Source organism: Calonectris borealis, chromosome 11, assembly GCF_964195595.1.
Source record: "Calonectris borealis chromosome 11, bCalBor7.hap1.2, whole genome shotgun sequence".
In the NCBI taxonomy this organism is placed as follows: Eukaryota; Metazoa; Chordata; class Aves; order Procellariiformes; family Procellariidae; genus Calonectris; species Calonectris borealis.
Genome location: NC_134322.1, coordinates 16,157,077 through 16,176,479, shown reverse-complemented (window position 1 = coordinate 16,176,479; position 19,403 = coordinate 16,157,077). Strand labels below are relative to the sequence as shown.

General features: G+C 39.5%; 1 protein-coding gene across 2 annotated transcripts in view; it reads left to right on the top strand.

The window, feature by feature from the left end:
- ALDH1A2 (aldehyde dehydrogenase 1 family member A2) overlaps nucleotides 1–19,403 on the top strand; it is a 59,517-nt gene that overhangs the window by 25,718 nt on the left and 14,396 nt on the right. For both annotated transcript variants that reach the window (XM_075160198.1, XM_075160197.1), the window contains exons 3-7: nucleotides 53–193; nucleotides 1,787–1,916; nucleotides 7,797–7,858; nucleotides 10,626–10,754; nucleotides 10,887–11,000. In XM_075160198.1, the coding sequence (XP_075016299.1) occupies nucleotides 119–193; nucleotides 1,787–1,916; nucleotides 7,797–7,858; nucleotides 10,626–10,754; nucleotides 10,887–11,000 (510 nt within the window). In that variant the 5' untranslated portion in view covers nucleotides 53–118. The remainder of the gene's footprint in view (nucleotides 1–52; nucleotides 194–1,786; nucleotides 1,917–7,796; nucleotides 7,859–10,625; nucleotides 10,755–10,886; nucleotides 11,001–19,403) is intronic.

Genomic DNA, 19,403 nt, shown 5'->3' with positions numbered 1-19,403 from the left:
TGGTAATGTTATTTACCTCAGTGCCTTTGGTTTTCTTCTTCCTTCCTGACAGGTTGATACGGACAAAGCAGTGAGGGCAGCTCGCCTTGCTTTTTCTCTAGGTTCAGTTTGGAGGAGAATGGATGCATCGGAAAGAGGCCATCTTTTGGATAAGCTAGCAGACTTGGTCGAAAGAGACAGGGCAATTCTTGCTGTAAGTGGCACATGAAAATCAAGTCAAATCACCTGTCAGTTTTACATTCTGAGAGCAAATTAGTCCATAAATGTGTTAATATGAATTATATTTGAAAACTATACTCAGCTTGGATAAGTATGGCTGTCTACTTAAGACCTAATCCAAAGCTCATAAAAGTTGACAAGAGTCTTCCAGTTGACTCAAATGAGCTTTAAATTGGACATCAGACAAATGAATGGGTGTGCACACGTGTGTATGCCTGTTATACGCGCTTATAACTTTTCTAAAATAAAAAATGGAAGACTGAGTGAAGTGATTTGTGCAGATATTAATGAAATGGCAGGTGAAATGCTTACTGACACTCAACTGGTAACATGAATTCTGGGTATTGCACTATTTCGCTCACGTATGAAGCCATCTAAACGGTGGCATTGTTAATGTTGTTTTCCGCATGTCAAGTGCTTTGAACTAAGCTGGTGAACATCTTAATTCCAGCTTTGTCAACACTTAAATCATCTTACCACCAGTGTATACTGTAAAATCGCCACAGGGAGAAGGAAGTGCACAGCAAATCAAGTTTACTCTGCCTGTCATTTGATTTGTATTTCTAGAGCCAAGTTCTTTACTGAATTGCACTGCAGGCAATGCCATTAATTGCTCTTGGGGATATAAGTCAGTGCAGAATTAGGCCTCCATTCTTCTCTATAGAAACTCATTTGATGGTTGGTGTGTTACACATGGGCATACTTTGCCCATTCTTAACGATTTCTATTAGACAGCTATTGAGAATGAGTTAAGCTACTGAACATCTTAGGATATTTTATTGGATTCTTTTTGCTAAATGATCTTAGGAACCCCTAAGAGGATAGCTTATAAGATACTTTTAAAAATAGGAATACTAACTTAAAAATAAGGACATTAGCTTGTTAATTTATGAGCTTCCCTAGAGGAGAGTTTGTTTATTTGATGGCAATAAATAAACTGGCTGTACAGTATAGATATCTCAGACCTCAGCAGGAGTCTTGGCAGCCATACAGAGAAATTTTTATATTCACATCAATTATATAAAGAGGGTTATGTCCATTCTTCTCTTTATGGATTCAGATCATTAATATGGGGTTACAAGGAGCCCCTCCTCAGCTGTTATCATTAACATAACAGAACCTAGTTTGACAGGCATTTTTATCTTGGCTCCTGATTAAAGCAATTTAGCATTTATGTATTTGGACCAAACACAGTGGCTATTGGGTCCAAAATACACACAGGCACATGTACATGCATGTGGATACACACACAAACTCACAAGACAGACACACACATAAACACACACGAATACACACGTTCTTAAAATCATAGTAATTCCAGAATTCTTTAGAAGGAACCAGGTTTTTTTTTTTAAGGAAAATGCTTTTTGTTCACATTTGCAAAAAGAAGTAACAAAGGGGATCAGATAGTTATTCTGAACCTTGTGGGTTAAGACTATGCCAAGGCGTGGTTGGTCCTCATTAAAATCTGTCATGATTGAAGAGCTGTTAAGACAGTGAATACTTAAGTACAATAGTCTAAAAATGCTACTCTGCTTATATTTCTTAATTTTTTCTTGTCCTCTAGACTATGGAATCACTGAACAGTGGCAAACCTTTCTTGCAAGCTTTCTATGTAGATCTTCAGGGAGTCATAAAAACCCTGAGGTATTACGCTGGTTGGGCAGACAAAATCCATGGAATGACCATTCCTGTAGGTAAGGGGGATTAAAGCACAGGTACGCACCTAAACCTTCTCACGGCCAAATGGCTTAATAGATTACAGCTTCATGAAAGGTAGAAGAGAACCTTGTTTTGGTCTTACAGTGTGTAGTAAGTTGCTGAAGCAGATGTTCAAAAGTCAGCAAGGGTTGGACTAGATGACCTGCTATTGTTCTGCCCTACATACACATCCCAAAGAGTGTTTTGTTTCTTTTGCATGTGTCCATCTGAGAAGCAGACAGCTCAATATCTACATTTAAATATTGTTACACTTATAAAAATGGATGTGGTATAAGCCTGACAAATACCTTGGAACACATGAAAATAGTGTTAGCTGCCTGTTTAAGACACGGAATGCTTACGTATGTATCTTGTTTTTATATATGTCTTCTTACTGCCTATGCAAATCATTTTACTTGGGACTAACATTGGATCCAAATTCATTTATACTTTGAGAGAGTTTGTAATGTTACTATAGAGAACTGTACATATGTATCTGATAAATTTTGTTATATATGCTTTTTCAAATTATTCAGTGGGATGAGTTTTATATGGTATGTGCAAGATAAATCTTTATGAGTGCTAGGAAATTAAGTTATTCTGCTCTTATTTTTTGCTAAAGAGATATGAAAAGAAAAAATCCTTACCATTATTTTTATTTAACAAGTCTATTCCTCCTGCCTCTCCCTCCCAGCTGTTTAACAAATACAGGCAGCATCTTCTGTTGCGAACATATTCATATGCAGTCTGGGCTAGATGTACCAACTGCTATAATTATGCAAAATGGCACATGATAGCAAAGAATGATTTTATGCAGGTTCAGTCATTAAGATAAATGTACTCATCTTTTACCTGCATAAAATAGATCTTTGGAAAAACAGTAAGGAAAACCAACATTTATTCTATGGATTCTTTTTGGTTTCGTGGTGCACACTGTTCATTGCACATGCATGTTTATTACACTTTACTGAAGGAGACCAGGAAGGCACACTCAGAAATAAACGAATTTTGCTGTTGCCCATCTATTTCCATAAAATTACATTATGTAACATGATATCTGCAGTACACTAGCTTGCCTCTGTACAGCAAAGCACAAAACTATCGAAGTTAGGCAAGCAGATAAATTGAAAATGTGGCCCCAAAATTTTCAGGAGGAAAATGGATCGTGTAATTCTTATTGCAGCATTACTCATCATGGTGTTTCAGCTTACTAAAATTGCAGTGTGTACTGACTGATGTTTACCATCACTAGTATATTTTCACCAAATAAATGACAATATTAATATTTCAAGTGTAGACTCTCCTGTAAGGACTCTCTAAGATTTCCACAGTCATTTAGACTGAGATTCATAAATCCTGGTTTTGCTGCTTGCGCTTCACATTTAAACATGCGAAAGTGCAGAGCACACCATAAATTCATATATTCAGCAAATTTCCTGTTCCCTAATCCCTTTCTTCCTGGCCAGTGAATGCCTCCTTCTCACTCGTTAGCCCCGCAGGTATACAGAAAGTCACCAAAAGGCTTTGCCAGGTTAAGGAGAATAAATACTCTCTGCTTATTCTTGTCCTCAAGTAGGGTATCAGATGAAAACCCTGATTTTTTCAGTGAGGTGGGCTACGCTGGGGGAGAGGAAGGCACATTTTCAGCAGGCTTTCCTAAATGCAAACTTCAGTGCTAACAAACACAGTTATCAGTAGTGTAGAATCGTAAGACCATTCACAGATTTTCAGGGTATCAATTAGTTCTTCCTCTTGGTTTAACACTCCTCTGTATTCCTCTAGTTTCACACCATAAATTTGTCATTCTCATAAAGCTATTTCAGAGCAAGGCCAGTGTTAAACAATGGTGCTCTTTACATTCACTTACCATCAGCTCATCAAAGGAAACCAAACAAGATAACAAAACCAAAATAAAAACCCTATTAAATCTCCTTCTCCTTCTGTTCAGTATGCTAATAAATCTGAAACCTCCCAATCTTTCATCTGTTTCTGTGGAGGTTTTCTTTTCCTCTAAAATAAAAATAGGCAAGTGATAGACAAGTAGAAGAAGAACAGTGCATTTTACAGTCACATTCCTTTTGGTCCCAGAGCTGCTAAAACCTTCAGACTGCCCTTTGCTTGCTTCCATGCCTAAAGCCTTGATGATTTAAATTAAAACAGAATGAGGCTAGACTAGAAACTGTTAAACTAATAAACTGAATGCAAGCAAAAATGTATCTTTAAATCAATATATGATATGATACGGCTTAAAGAACCAACTTGGCTCTCCTCACCCACTTGTTTGATGTGTCCTGCTATATGAGGCACGTGACTGTATTGTGATTGTTATGCAAATAAAATATCTAGGATGGAGACTCCAGATGGAAATCTGGGCAAATACATCTATGAAAGGTGTTGCTGTCCCAGAGTGAGATCCCTGGATAAACGTGACTTTCTTTCGGATTAAAAAATAAAAATCTTTGGGCCAGGTGCTAAGCAGCTGCAAATTGATCTGGCTCTATTAATCAGTGAGGACTGAAGAATGCCAGTTTACATCAGCTGAGAATATTAAAAAAAAACTTTTAAGACAAATTTTTAGATTGGATGTGGGATCAGACTGTCAGATCCTCCTCAGGCAATGTTCTTCTGGCTGCCAGCTAGTAGAAGGATAAGAGTGACAATCATCAGCAACAGCATCTTAGAATAAGTGTCATTAGCATGACATATAAACTAATCTTAAAACTCTAAAATGTTTTAAAAGTCTCCTATTTAATTTCTGAGCACAGGGGAGCTTCCTATGCTCACTGTTCAGGAAAAGTGATTTCACTTCATCAATCTTGAGTTATTTTGCCACGGTAACGGCTTATTTTACATTATGGACAAGGTGGCTCTTAGATACATCTTTGGCCTGTCCAGAGGCATCTGAAGCTTCTGAATAACTTCAAGTCACATATGTTCACAAAGATATTGTTAGAAAGCAACCTCAAAAATCCCATCTTAACCGTAAGTCTGTGGATGATGAACTTTGGAAGTAGGTGTCAAAAAGGGCAGCTGTCTAGAGTCTAGTGGAAGAAAGCAGGGCAAGCAACTCTGTATGGGAGGTATTGCTCTGCGGAAGGAGCGTTCTGCCTACATTCAGCAGAATTAACCACCATTTGTCTGACTTGGCAAGCAGGTTCAGGTTATCTATAACTTTATGTTATGAAGCATGCAGACATGTGGCAATGATTATGCAGTGCCAATCTAAAGTCAGACAGTGCTAACATAACTGTGTTACTGTTACGTTGTCACCATCCTTCTGGCTGAGAATCCACCCCTCACAGTACTACCAAGTACAAGCTGGTATTTTTAGCTGACTCCTCTATGTGCCTTTCGAGCACTTAGACAGTTTTGCCTGTATATACTTCTTTGTATTTTGACTTCTACTTTACTTCTGTCTGGTCTGACGATTCTTCCTGTGGTCTGTGAACCACTGCTAGCATCTGTGAACGATAACCTAGAAAATCAAACTGATCATCTCCATTTGTGAAACAAACATTCTCATCTCCACTGGGTAGTTGTTAAGCATCTAAAGATCAAAACGGTGCAATGACATTTTGTCAATTCAGAGCAAACTGACTGATCAACTATCTTCTTCCTCCTTTCCTGATGTGAATCTCTTTTCTCTCTCTCCCTCTCTATTTCCGCTGTTCTGTCCCTTGTCTTGGTCGCGGACTATTGTTGCCTTTCTCATAATTCTTCTGTATCTGGCCCCCAGCTGATGTATTAGCTACTCTAGCTCAGGTTTCTACTGAGCAAATCCTGTAAAGTAGATGTACAGAAACAAGCAGACCTGAAAATAAGTTATTTCTAATCAAATTCAAGTTGAAGTCTTTACTTAAATCCAAGAAGCTTTATGGATTAACTCATTTATTGTTACCAGATGTATAGTACAGGACATTGCAGCAGGTTCCCAAAATGTACTCTCCATTGTGTACCGGTCTTTCCCCAATATTGAACAAGGCTGGCTGCAGCTCCGGAGTGAATGGGGTAGAGGCCATAGCTGCCCGCATGCTCTCACACCATGTGAAGGAAAGCACATACCCCTGCCTTGGACAGTGACAATGGGAGCAAAAGCACTGTAATCTCTCCTCTTACTTCCTTCCTCCGTCTGACCATTTCCTATCCTGGTAAATCATCTCCTGTGATTGAGCCTAGGTAACCTCATCATTATCACATACTTAGTTGAAATGATTTTTTTAAGTAAAGAGACCCAAGTTTTTCTACACGACCAAGCACTACAGGTAAGGGCCACATTCAGCTCATGCCTTTAGCATAGCCCTTCCCTCAGCTGTAGCCTCGCTGAAAAACATTTGACCTAAATTCAGAGGTGGTTTGAGCCTAGGCTAGTTTATACAGCTACAAGATTCAATTTAGGTATAAAAGTGCTGTACATCTACTTTGCACAGATGTAGGCCAAGCACACTAACAAAGCTGATGGTTAGACAATACCTTAACCGGTCCCCACACAGAGCAGGTCATTCTCCTGCTCTTTGTCAATTGGGAAGAAGCCTACATCGTATCACAGCATGTGTAACCTCAGCACGTACTCCCAGACCACAGGCAAGTGCTGAAGCAGCAACAACCGTGCAGCTTTGTGAAGGAGCGTGAACTCCATTAGCCCCCATGACAGTCACTTATACCAGCTGTGCAAAATGAGCCAGCACAGAGGCCTGCCGCTCTGAGCAGGCTGGGCCATGTGAAAGGTTCCCACAGACCACAGGCCTGACCCCAAATCACAGATCTGTTTATTTCATGACCTGATTGAGGCTGCCCTGAGCTCAACAGTGCTTTAGTTAAGGACTGCAGATCTAGCGTAGCACTCACTTTAATTAATGATACCGCTCACCCCTGGAGTTTTTTGCCATTTTTGTTCAACAGGACCTTAAAAATAATTACCAGATCAGAGAGCTAATTAAGTAATTCCCTTTAGCCTCATACCATCCACACCTGCTGTTTGTGAACATGCAGTCTGCTTTTCCTGCATCTTTGTTGTTAGGATCTTTCCTAGTCCATATTCTTATTTCTGGCAAAAGTCCAGTGAGAAAAGCCCATCATTTCCACGTTTCCAGTGACTTGGTCCCTTCATTTATTTATTCACTTCTACCTTGCCCAAAAGGTTTGTGAAAACTTTTCTTATTCTCTGATGTCTTGTTTTCTAGCTGCATTCCACTTTTCCCTGTCAACTTAAATTGACTGCCTATTTAGCTTGAGGCCATTTTTGATACAGGCCTTGTTCTACAAGTCAGCTATCAGAGCATGGCTATATGATGACCCCTGTATTCTCCTTAGTGTTGTCTTCTGCAGTAAATTATGCTCAATTACACATCAGTCACAGGCCTCCCCTCTTCATTCCATATCTAGAGAGTGTGGTATGTCATTTCATTACTTCGAACTGCCTGTGTCTTCAATGGAAGATGAGTGAGATGTATGTTATTCTATTATCCCACATCTGCTTATATATATACCCTTATATTGCTGTGTTCCAGTCATGCCTTTCAGGAAATTGCTTTTGTGACTCTTCCTTCACTTCTCTTACCCTGAAATCAGCAAAGGCCAGTAAGTGGCTTCCTTGCTACTGCCCTTTTTTGTGTGGTACTGCTTGTCCTCCTTCCCAAGGAACAAAGCAGGTTACTTTCTGATGGAATGCCTGCTTCCTTTGTTCTACAGAGAGAACAATTAGGTTGCTCCTGAACCTAGGTTTCCCATGCTGGCTCATGAAAAAACATTTCCATGACTTCTTTATTTCTTTTACTGCCATCAAAGGCTGATCCTTAGAGCATTTCCCCCCCCTCTATTTTTTTTTTGTTCTGCCAAGTCAAACTGCACTTGAGAGTAACCATGCTCATCTGTTTCAGATGGAGATTATTTTACGTTTACAAGACACGAACCCATCGGAGTGTGTGGACAGATCATCCCTGTGAGTATCTCTACTAGTGCTTTCTATTTATTTTCATTTGAACCAGCTCTCTTTAAAGACACATAAAACATGGTCCTCAGCTATGTGTGTTTTCCATTACGAAAAAAGCTGAGCTCATATTGTTGACATATCTTTAACAGCCTCCCTGCAAATGCTTATTTGAACATGCTAATAGGGTTTAGGCTCTGTTATTAGGAGTTAAGTTCTCAAGTCATAGAATTCTCATGATTAAAACAAGCAAAGCAAAACAGAGTGTTAATATGCTGTCAGTGGTTATGGATGTTCACACAACTTATGGAAAATTGATGCTTTGCTGTGGTAGTCTTTTTATTTATTTAGTTTTTACTGTGATTTAACAGGCTCCTCAGTTCCTGGGAGAATGTGATGCATTTTAATTCCATTCTTTCCTGCTATTTCTTTTACAAGGCTGGAGGAGAAAAGGAAACTCCAGGAGACATATCATTACAATTAACATTTTGTAGCTAATAAAAGACATGAAATGTTTGTTTTATTTGTTATGAGAGAGAGAAACACAGCATTTCATCAAATCTAATACTCCCCCTACACCCCAATATACATCCTTAATTTAATATACTCTTGCTGAACACTGCATGGGAATTACACTGAGAAGCTAACTTTTTCAGAAGAACCAGTTAACCGGCTTTGGCAGAAATTTCAATGGGAGGCTCTCATATAGCTATTAAAATATTGTGTGGAAGCTTTTTTCCTTGACAAAGCACTGGGGAACTAATCAGGACATTCTCTGAAAATTTTGTCGATGTTGTTTTTTTATTTTGTTCACGTTAACCACAAAGCCACTGAATAGCAACATGCAGCAATTCCATTAAAAGAGAACCAGCCAGAAAAGATTACTTTAACAATGTTAAAAGCCCTTTTTCCCTATTTATATTTGTTGTTATTTCATGTCTTTGTTAAGGGGTGGCTGTTGTGTTTGGCACTCCGTAGAAACTCAGGGAAACATGCAAACAACTCAGAGAGTCTGTGGCTACACCTGTTTTGCAAACACCTACGCACTCTCCTAACTTGACTCGCAAGTGGTCCTTATGAATGAATGATTCCACAGCTCTGTCCCCATTGTTCAGCCAAGCACATGGATAAACATTTGCAAAATGACAACCCCAACATCTAACCCCAAAGTTGCTGGACATCTCTTAGGCTTGTCTCATTGAGCTTAACTGACAGATCTGTTGAAGAAACTTGGCCACAGGCTGATGATCATGCCAAAAGCAGGATTTATTTAGTTTAGATTTATAGAACTCTTTGTTCAGGGTACCCAGCCATCTACCATACTTGTTCATTCTACCCCCAAGTTTGTCCTCCAAAACTTCAACGTGGCTGTCATACGCATCTATTGTAACACTGCTGCTAATCTGTTACATATTTCCTCCACAGCTACCAGTCAGAGAGTACAGCCCCTGGGCTGCTGCACGCACTTAGCCATTATGCTAGCAAATATGTTACTACAAAAATAAAATTAAACAGCAAGCCTAACACTAGACTCCTCATCCTCTTTCACATCCCAGCTTCCATCAAAACATATGCTCTTTGGCAGCTTCACAGCATAAACAAGGATATATACTACCCTATAAAACTCATCAGAGCTCTCCTTGCAATACTCTTAGAAGTGCAGGCTGTCAGCACACTGTTGGCCCTATAGCTCCCCTCCCAGGTTTATATACTGGAGATGGAATTAAAACATCACTTTGTCTCCAGAGTTTATAAACAACTGAGGGAATAAAAAATTGGGTGTTTGGTGAAGGACAGACAGTTGTGTATTTTTTCAAGCTAGCCAGGGGCTAGAGAGATGTCCATGAGAGTGGCAGGTGATACGCATCAGGCAATAACATGTTCTGGCCAGTGGCTGACTCTTTGTGACTGATACTTTCTATTTTCTTTCCAAAGGAGATTATTATATGCATTTATAAAAGTGATTGTGCAAACGCAGTTATTTTATTACTCTGGCATTTCCACTGAAATCAGCAGGACCACTTAACCCATTAGGATCAGGCCTTGATGCAGGAAGGCTTGTTACTCCCTTATCTTTATCCACAACTTGTTTGTGCATCAAACTAATAGAATTCACTACATCTTCTGCTGTAGTTAAATGAAGTTAAAATTAATGATGATACAAAATTTTGTATCAGCAGAGTGTTTCTCAACTTGTTTTTTATTGTTCGTAACATGTTTTTAACATCTTCCATATAAATTGCTCATTAAGGAGTTTTCAAGAAAAAGAAATGCTTTGACCAAGCATTGACATTTATGGGTTTTTTTATTGTAATCCTGTCAATTAAGGATTATATAATTTTGAATATAAATTTTGTATCATAAGATGTATTCAGGGATAGGAAATTTACATCCAAAAATGCTTCAGCACGAACAAACAGTTCTTTCCAAATGTATCAGAAGCAAGAACTATTTGTCATGGGCAATTAGAAGTGCCAATTGCAAAACAGTAAATGAAATAAAAAGTTGTGACTAAAAAAATTAACAGATAACAGAAGATTCTTTTATGAAGACTGCAGGTGGGGGCTGTATTTCTTTGAACCGGAGAGAAAGAACTAAAAGGTCACTGTTGTCCCTTTCTTAATGGCAGTAATTAAAAAAAAAAAATCCTTGCTTTGTGCTGGGAAAGATTTATGTTGAGGATCAGCCTGAGAAATAAGTGAGGTAGCAGCTTGACATCTTGAAAACAAAACACCACTGCAATATTTTTCCATCTATCAACTTTTTTTTTTTTCTACAGTGGAACTTCCCCCTGCTGATGTTTGCATGGAAGATTGCTCCAGCTCTGTGCTGTGGCAATACAGTAGTTATTAAACCAGCAGAACAAACACCACTCAGCGCTCTCTATATGGGAACCCTCATCAAGGAGGTAAGAATAATTGATAGGAATGATGTCTCTGTCTTTCCTTGTGGGGAAGGAACTACCAGCACATGTCTGGTTTAATGTGCTCTGTCAGTTTTCATAAATCACGCTTCCCTTCATTCATTCCTATTTTGACAGGCTGGCTTTCCACCAGGAGTTGTCAATATTTTGCCAGGATTTGGTCCAATTGTTGGTGCAGCCATAGCATCTCATGTTGGCATTGATAAAATTGCTTTTACTGGATCCACTGAGGTAAGAGGATTCACGGATATGTTACTGTAAAATGTGAATAAATACTTAGGGAGATAGTATTAAGTCCTTGTGCTACATTTCTCACTGAGTAAAAGAGCTACATCTAAAGAGCTAAATAACAGTGGTCTGTCCTTCCCAACTAAACTTAAGTACCGCAGTACTTCCAAAGTAGAAATGGCTCCTTTCCTCCAGCCCCTGCTGTGCTCGGCACCTCAGCACAGGAGATATGCCTGGAAAAATATTGCTGGGATTTCCTGTGGGCTTATGAGGATGTGAATCACATGCAAGTAGGCAGAACATCCCGTGTATATCACAGCACACATAAATGCTGCTTTAGCATCCATAATTTGTGTATCTTGGCGTACTTGGGGAAAAGGAGAGAGGAAGGGGGCAAATTGGGGCAAATGTACTTCAACTTTGATGCTGCATTGAAGTATGTTGAGGATGAGGAGGAGGTCTAAAAAGGAAGGAGTGCAGGGAGAAAAGGAGATTGTCCAGGGTGTCTTCCCAAAATGACAGAAAGAAACTAGCCAGAAGATGAAGGGAGTCAGTTGCCTCCTGGATGCCAAAATGTCTGCATCTATGATGCAGATGTTACAGAGGTTCGATCTGAAGACGAAGGCTGTAATCTACAGAAACAGTAACGAATCCCTCAAAACTCAGATCGTGTCTTGCTCTCAAATATGTGCAAAGCCGGCTGTTATCGGGGTTGGGGTGGGGATGATAGAGGTACTCCAGACTGAAGTCACAGGAGAAGGGGCCTTATCTCATCGTCTGAAGGCAGACAGAAAGGAATCTCAGTGGGAGTTTCAGGGCTGGTTATATTTAGAGAGTGCTAAACCCGGCCCTTTTCAATTCAAAATCTGACAAACTATTGTATGGAGAGAGCTAAACCCCAGGAATCCAGTCTCTCTTTGATATGTTTGACTCCCACTCGTGGCAGTGGGAGGCTTTATGCATCCCAGGGATACTGCTCTTCACAGTGAGTCAATTTGGTTTTGATCTGAGTTGATAAAATCACTGACCAAGCAGCCCTACTAGATATGTATAGGTATCTCCCTGGTGGGACCAGGGATTGCAGAGACGAGCTCAATTATTTCAAATAAGTTATTCTGGTGGAATTATCCTGTAATCAAGTTTGGAAGTCACCATACATGAGCCTAAATTACCACTAAAATGTAGCTGCAGTCATATGCCTAATTTGCACACACACAGTTGTTCTGCAATTACTACATGCCTGTACATGAATTTTTTATGGCAATTTTAGATTATAATATACACAGGTTACATTCTAAGTCAATGGCAACATCAGATTTTAGATTATTCTGTGGAATTACCCTAGTCATTACATCTCCTGTAACCAATTTATATTAGCATCCTGGAATATTGAAAACTTTAATATGAGCTGATTACCCCCCATAAATTAAGTTGAAACAATTGTTTTCATAAAGATATGTGGTCTCTGTTTAAGATAAATATCCTATTATACAGGATGTTGCACTGTTTGGAGGAGGAAAAATACAGATGGGTTAGGTTTCAAAGTTGTCTTTTGTAGCCAAAATAAATTTTTATTGTAGTTCCAGACAGCTTTAGTTTTAATAGGCGTTTAAACTCAAAAGCTGTGGGTTTTATACTAACTCAGTGCCTACCTTTAAAAGCCTTACTAATAGGAAGTGAAAAGCATTACAGAGATGAAAAAGCAATTCTCTAAGAACCTAAAGCAAGAACAGATGGAACGTTTTAATGCAGAGTTAGTGTAAACTATTCCATATTGTTTCTGATTTCCTGTAACACTGAATTTTTGTAATAGCAAGTCAACATTGTAGCATTTTAAACACAATGCTGTGATATGAGCTGTACTATGGAGTCTTTGACTTCTCCAAAACAGATTTCAATTTCTAATGAAATAATAATGGAAATATTTTGTCTCTCTGGTCTTGTCTGAGGCATGTCAACTGTACACTCCAGTGATGTGGATTTCCGATAGCCATCAGATATATAAACACCACGATTTTAACTTCCATTCCTCCATTTCATCCAGGTACTAGTTAAGGCAGTTAATATTTTCAGCCTGAGCAAGTTAATGATAAAACCTATCAGTACAAAAGCAAAGATCTTCAAGTTTAGATGTCTGAAACACAGGTTTTTCTCAGGTTTTCACCATGAGGTTCTTTTGGAAAAAAAATATAAATTCTTTACCTTTGAAGTATGTACTTATGGCTGATGAAAACTCATTTGCCTGTAAAAATCACAAAACCCAGGCTATTATTATTTATTTCCTGCGAAGTTTTTTTAAAGGCAGAAAACAGGCTGCTCTTCCTACAAAAAATGTAATGCTAATATTTTCCAAAATTTGTAGAACCCAATCCATAGCAATATGAGCCAAAAGGCCAAGTTCACGACCTTAACTCAATAAAGCCTGACATAGTCACACCAAAGATCCATCTAGCCTAGCACTTTATCTTGAAACATGACCAGTTACAGATGCTTATAGAAGAAGAGAGCATGTGTAGAGTGATCCTTTCCTTGCTGTAGCCTCACAGCTTCTGGTAATCAACAATTTAAAGACTTCCTGAGCCCGAAGGTGCATGTGGACAATTGTATTTAATAGCAACCAATGGCCTTGTCATCCATGCATTAGTCCAGTACCTCTGACTATTGTGAGGCCTCAAGCCCATGCCTATGCAATGACAACACATAAATGACTTCCAATTTATGATACTGATTTCTAATTTATGATGCTGGTCGAGTTTGCGCTTTCTATTTCTTTTCTGTTTCTTAGATTCTCTAGTGCTTTGAAAATTGTTTTAAGTACTACTATTTACTTTTCACACACTCCCCCCCCAATAATATGAGAAAAATCGTAAAAAGCTCTTTTTCTGTGGTACCATCACTGTTTGATTCCATTTCTCTCCCTCTTTCCTTCTGACCCCTCCTTTTATGGGTTAGCTCACGCACATTAAAAGAGTAGTTTGCCAGCTCTTTCATCCCTTAGCCTGCCTGCTTCTTATGAAGCACCCTCTCATGGATCACCTCCTCTCCCAGTCAGTCCCCTATAGCATGGCTCTCAAAACTCTTCCCTCCACAGCTCACTAGGAGAGTTCTGCAGACACCCGGCAGGCTATGAATTTCACTTTGACAACTGTCACACCAAAAGAAAGAAAATCATACTGAGTATGAAAGCAAGCCTAAAAATATTGTACCTTCTTAGATTCCAGCAGCTTTCTTGGCTTCTCTGCTTGCTTTGGTTCATACTCTTCAGCAGCTTGTTTGGTATGGGCATTTTCATAAAAGTGTTTATTTTTACTGTGTTGTTTTTCGTGAACCAGGGCTAATCCATGATCCTCCTTAATTACGACAATCTCCTCTCAGGCTTCACTGACACGTTTTTTCCTCATCTTCCACAATCAGATGAAACTTAAACTGCCAAAACCAATCTTTCTTCCAGCCAATCTGACCATGTCAACACTTGCTCCTATCTTTTTCCTACCTTCCCTTGAAAGCCCATAATCAATTCAAATACCTTATTATGTCTTACTGTATTTCTCCTTGATCCTTCTGGTCCCTGGCTGTAGGGTGAAACTCTCACTCACCAGGACCTTGGGAGTAGTTCTGTAAAGCTCAGCTATCTCCCACACTATCCCAGTTGTTCACTATACATGCCTTTCCCTTTTACTCTGCCCCACTCTGCCTCAGCTTCTTCACTGTTCCATGTATTCCTGTCTATTTGAGTTCCTTTTAAAAAATTACTAGCAACAATTTAATTAAAATAAAACTCAGTCATTTATATTTTCTGAGCTTAAGAACAGATCCAAACTCAGGATGTCTGGCTTACCCATGTGTCTGCTGTTGGGCTGCAGAGCTCAGAAGCACAGCAGAGGTTATACAACTCTCTCCCCCAGTTAAATGAACGGTGGACCTCATTTATTTCCAAGACAAGTGCAGATGAGGGGACAATTTTTACACATACCGGAAATGCAGAAAGGTTCTTCATATTACCTTCTCATTTTCTAAAAGAACTTTTGCTAAGTAGCAAAGGTGAGAGGCCTTCAAACAGCAGAGAAAAGCAGCCATCAGAAGCTGCTTTACTCTTCATTTGCCTTTATCTCCACTCAAATCTGTGAATTCAGATACAGGCTTTGTAAATACAGCCATTTTGACTGCTGTGAGCTGTCTGGCCATGTCTGTATATGCGTGCTCCATTTGAACGGGAACTGCATACCCCTAAGTTCCTGGCGCACATGCAATAGTTGGGTGCAGTATGTTCCGGGCTTAAGATTAGAGATGATTATGGAGAGCAGGAAGTTACACATTTGAAAATATGGGCATTTAAAGCACTGGCTGGATTAAAAATTGTATTTTGCTTGGTCCAAAAGTTTAATGAGTTCTAATAACTTCTGTTCAAAAACAAATGTGTTACCTCCAAATCAGAGTGGCTTACAACTCTCTCCAGTTGTTAAACACTCTCAAGATGAGAATTATAGATAGCACACAAAACATTTGAAGCCCTGGCCAACAAGAAATGTATCCTAAGTGGCTGGTTTCCACTTTGTTCAAACTATGACCCATTAAAATGCAGACAGATTAAAGATAGGATTCAGGACTGCCTTCATGCAGTTCTGTAGAGTAACCCAAATAAATATCCAACAAATTGGTTTGTGTAAACAAAAGGTCTATAAACAACTGTAATAAACCCCAGCAAAAGAGTCTGCATTTTGCTTGGCAGAATGTTTTCTTTATGCACTTAGATTAACAAACCATGATCTCATCATTAGTCAACAAGATACTAGAGAGACCATCAAAGCAAACTACAGGAGAGTCAAGATTGATTCATGCCAAACAAATGTTTGTAGCTAACAGCTGTATTACCACTGATTCTAATTTACTCAGCAGGATTCTCCTTTCATTTCCGAAGTGAGATGAATGTCACAATGCATGATGTAGACAGAATGACTACCTACTGCACGAGCAATGAGCTCTCCTGGATCACACAATCTCTTGCTGGTTTTGGATATCATGAAGAATTACATCCTGGCATTTTCTATTTTAGCAACAAGAATCCTAAAGGTGATTTGACCTGTTCTGAGAAGTCTGTTAGCTTACCATGCTACACACATGCCCTGTTCAAAATAAGGAGGATTTAGGGAGGCTACATTATCATTCCTGCCTGCTTCTGCTGAATCTTTTTGATCATATCTTGGACAGCTTGTGCCTCCTGAATGAAAAGTAGTGTTTCCCTTTTCCTCCCTTGGTGTTTTTGGTAGAATTTAGGGAGCTGTCCTTGGACGACTGTTGTGTCTCTTTGCCTATGAAAGACAGGATTTGCCTTCTTAAAACTGAAACAAATAGGGTAGTCTATCAGCCCTGTCAAAGTTAACAGGAGTTTAGCCATGGACTTCCATGGGGCCAGGATTAACCCAAGGAACAAATAAGCCATTTATAGTTTAGGATTCTCTCCAGGAATTTCTGTTTGGGATTGCCTTTTTACTTGTGCTGCACTATTCACTATGCTCTTTTCAGGGCTGCTCCTCACACAGGGCATTGCCCAGTCAAGTAAAGCTGCTCTTCTTCATATCAATATTTCAAAATTCACTTGTCTTTGCTGGAGACACACCCTGAACATGCCATGCAGTCCTAAAATGTTTCTCAGAAAGATTCTGCATACAATCTGGAATTTTAAAAAAATCAGACAGACTAAGTAAGCAGCAGCATGGGTTTGAAGGTTTTGCCAAAACACTGACATCCAATGCCTCAATAGCTGGAGAGAGAAACTGCAATTCCAGAAAACATAGAAAATTTCTGTCTGATCTCCCCAAAACTTAATCCGTTTCTTGTAACTTAAACCACTTACTGTTCTTCAGAAATTCTCTCAGTATCCCAAGAAAGGTATAATAGCGAACACAGGCAGCCCAATTACTTAAAATGCCTAAGTAACTGAAGATGTATGTCTCCTCTGTCAATTTTTGCACTGTTCATGGAATCTTTTAATCTACATAGCTTCCTGTGCAGTCTTACCTTCAGTCTTGTCTGTGGCAGTGTGCAAGAAAATTACCTGCTGTTCAGCCAGACTGCTGTTCCCCTACATTCAGGTGTTCCCTAATGACTTAACGTGCATCTGCGATCAAAGGAAGGTTCAGAGCAGAGGAGAAGCCAGACATTCTGACAGAGCTGTAGAGGAAGTATCACAAACCTTGGAGGTTTGCTTTTGACTCGTGAGACTTCCAGTGCTTTAACAGTAACAGGCAAACCCACCTGTACCATTTAGAAATATTGATTTCTGTCTGAAAACAGAAAATTAAGAGAACATAAAAGGCAACAGACTTTTTTAAGTTTCTGCACAAAGTGTTTTAAAATGTGACTGCTTAAGCCTCCTCTTGAAAGGGACATTAAAATTCCAAACACGGAAGGCATAAATAAGCAACAATCAAATGTTTTGTATCATGATACACTTTCAATGCCTAACGTCATACAGTTCACAGTCCAGAAACAGATCCTTCGAAGACTATTCTTCAAATAGCTTTTTTGCACAGGGGTGCCGCAAAATGCTTCTTTAATCTTTTTTGTTGTTGTTGTTCTGAATAACAAATTGTTTTCTTTGAGATGGGCCAAATTACATCTGCCTCACCCTCCATGCAGCTTACAAGGTTATGGTACTCCACAAGCTATCCAGGGATACCCCTGATTCAATCTTGAAGCCTATTCAAAACAAGGATGGGGAGTCAGGGCTTTCTCTGCCAACATTCCTGCTGAATAATCGCACAGCTCCATTATCTGTGGGGGAGTCCTCTCTTCCAGTGTTCCCTCGCAAGGCTGTACTGCCTACTGGGAGCTCACAGATATAGCTGAGAGACGCCACAGGAAGCATGTACTGAAAGACCATACAGATTGCAACACTATCACTTATCCCTTTCATGCTGTCTTTCTCCATAAAGAGAGGGTCAGCCACAAAAGGCTGCCTTTGTCACTAAATAATCACAGTGCTGGTGCCTTCCCTAAGACTTTTCTCAACCTTTAAGTGCATAGGGCACAATACAAGCACAGTGAACAAAAATGCTGAGCAGCATGAGCCCTACCATCCTGATGTCTACACTGATTTCTAACGGGAAGGACACAGTGAAGCTGTCTGTTAAGTTTATACTTGGAACCTTGACAACAACCTCCCTATATTAACAATACTCTGGACCATACTTTTCCAAATTAACACCATTGTCTCCAAGCCCTTTGGACTTTAATATTTGCCATATACATAATATTTGGACTTGCGTATTTGCCAATCACTTGTTTGCATAGAATCCTTTCAAAGTCTTTACTTACAAGGACAAAAGAGTTTTGAAATTAAAGTAGAATGGATGGCAGAGAGATGGTGGGCTGGACACATTGCTCTGGCTTCCTTGGTCTGTTCTGCTCTGTGAATTTTTGAGGGGAAATGGGTGGTTGTTGTTCTTGGAGAGAGGGAGGTTCAAGGCCGTGAGGGTGTGAATGGCATTGGCTGGCACTGGCTATCAACACTGGTTTCCAGTGAGATTGGAATTTCCAGATGATGTGCTCGATGTATGTGGTGGGGGTGGAGGGCAGAAAGGGTCCTTCTTTTTCATGTTCACTTCTGGCTGTCAGTCAAACATAGCAATAAAATCAGCTCCAATTAAGGGGATATGCAAGGAATTTCATGATAATGTCAATACTCCATTCCATCAATATAGGGGTAAAGAAGAGAAGCTAATTTAAATTTTTTTTTTAAATAAATAACTTCAGTCACACTCAACTGTGGTATCACCAGATAAACGGTTAATCACAGAGGTACATGAAGTGGTTGACAATTCTTTCATTATCCTGTGGGGTTTTTGCTTTGTTTTTTCTGTGGGGGCCTTGGTTTCTGTTTCATTTGCTTTCTGATTACACCAGTGCTGACTTAACTTTCTCCAGCAGACTGCCTTCAGTTCTCTAGGAGGTTCAGCTTCTCATCCATTAACTCCTTACTTCAGGGAATCTCACTCACCTGATCTTAGAAACAGAAAACAGCTAAAGAGACCAGAGTACTACGTGGAGAAAAAAAGTCCATCTCCCATCTCACTTCACATCTAACTTTCTGTGTGACCTTGAAGCATGTGCCAGTTAAAAGAAAGCAGTTATCAAGGTTCTCAAGCTTCTCAATATTCAACAGATACTCTTAATCCCGTGTTTTACCACCTAGGGGCCTAAATCTACCTGGGATTACTTCCTTAGCTGCAAAATGGGCATAATTACACTGCAACACTATAAAATCTAATCTCTTTTGGATTCATTCATCCAGGGAGGGAAGAATTTCTAGGGAGCACAGCTGCCTCTCCAACTGTATTGACATGGAAACACATCAAATACGTAGCTGTCAGATTGCTACTCCCATTTAATCTACATGTTCCTTGG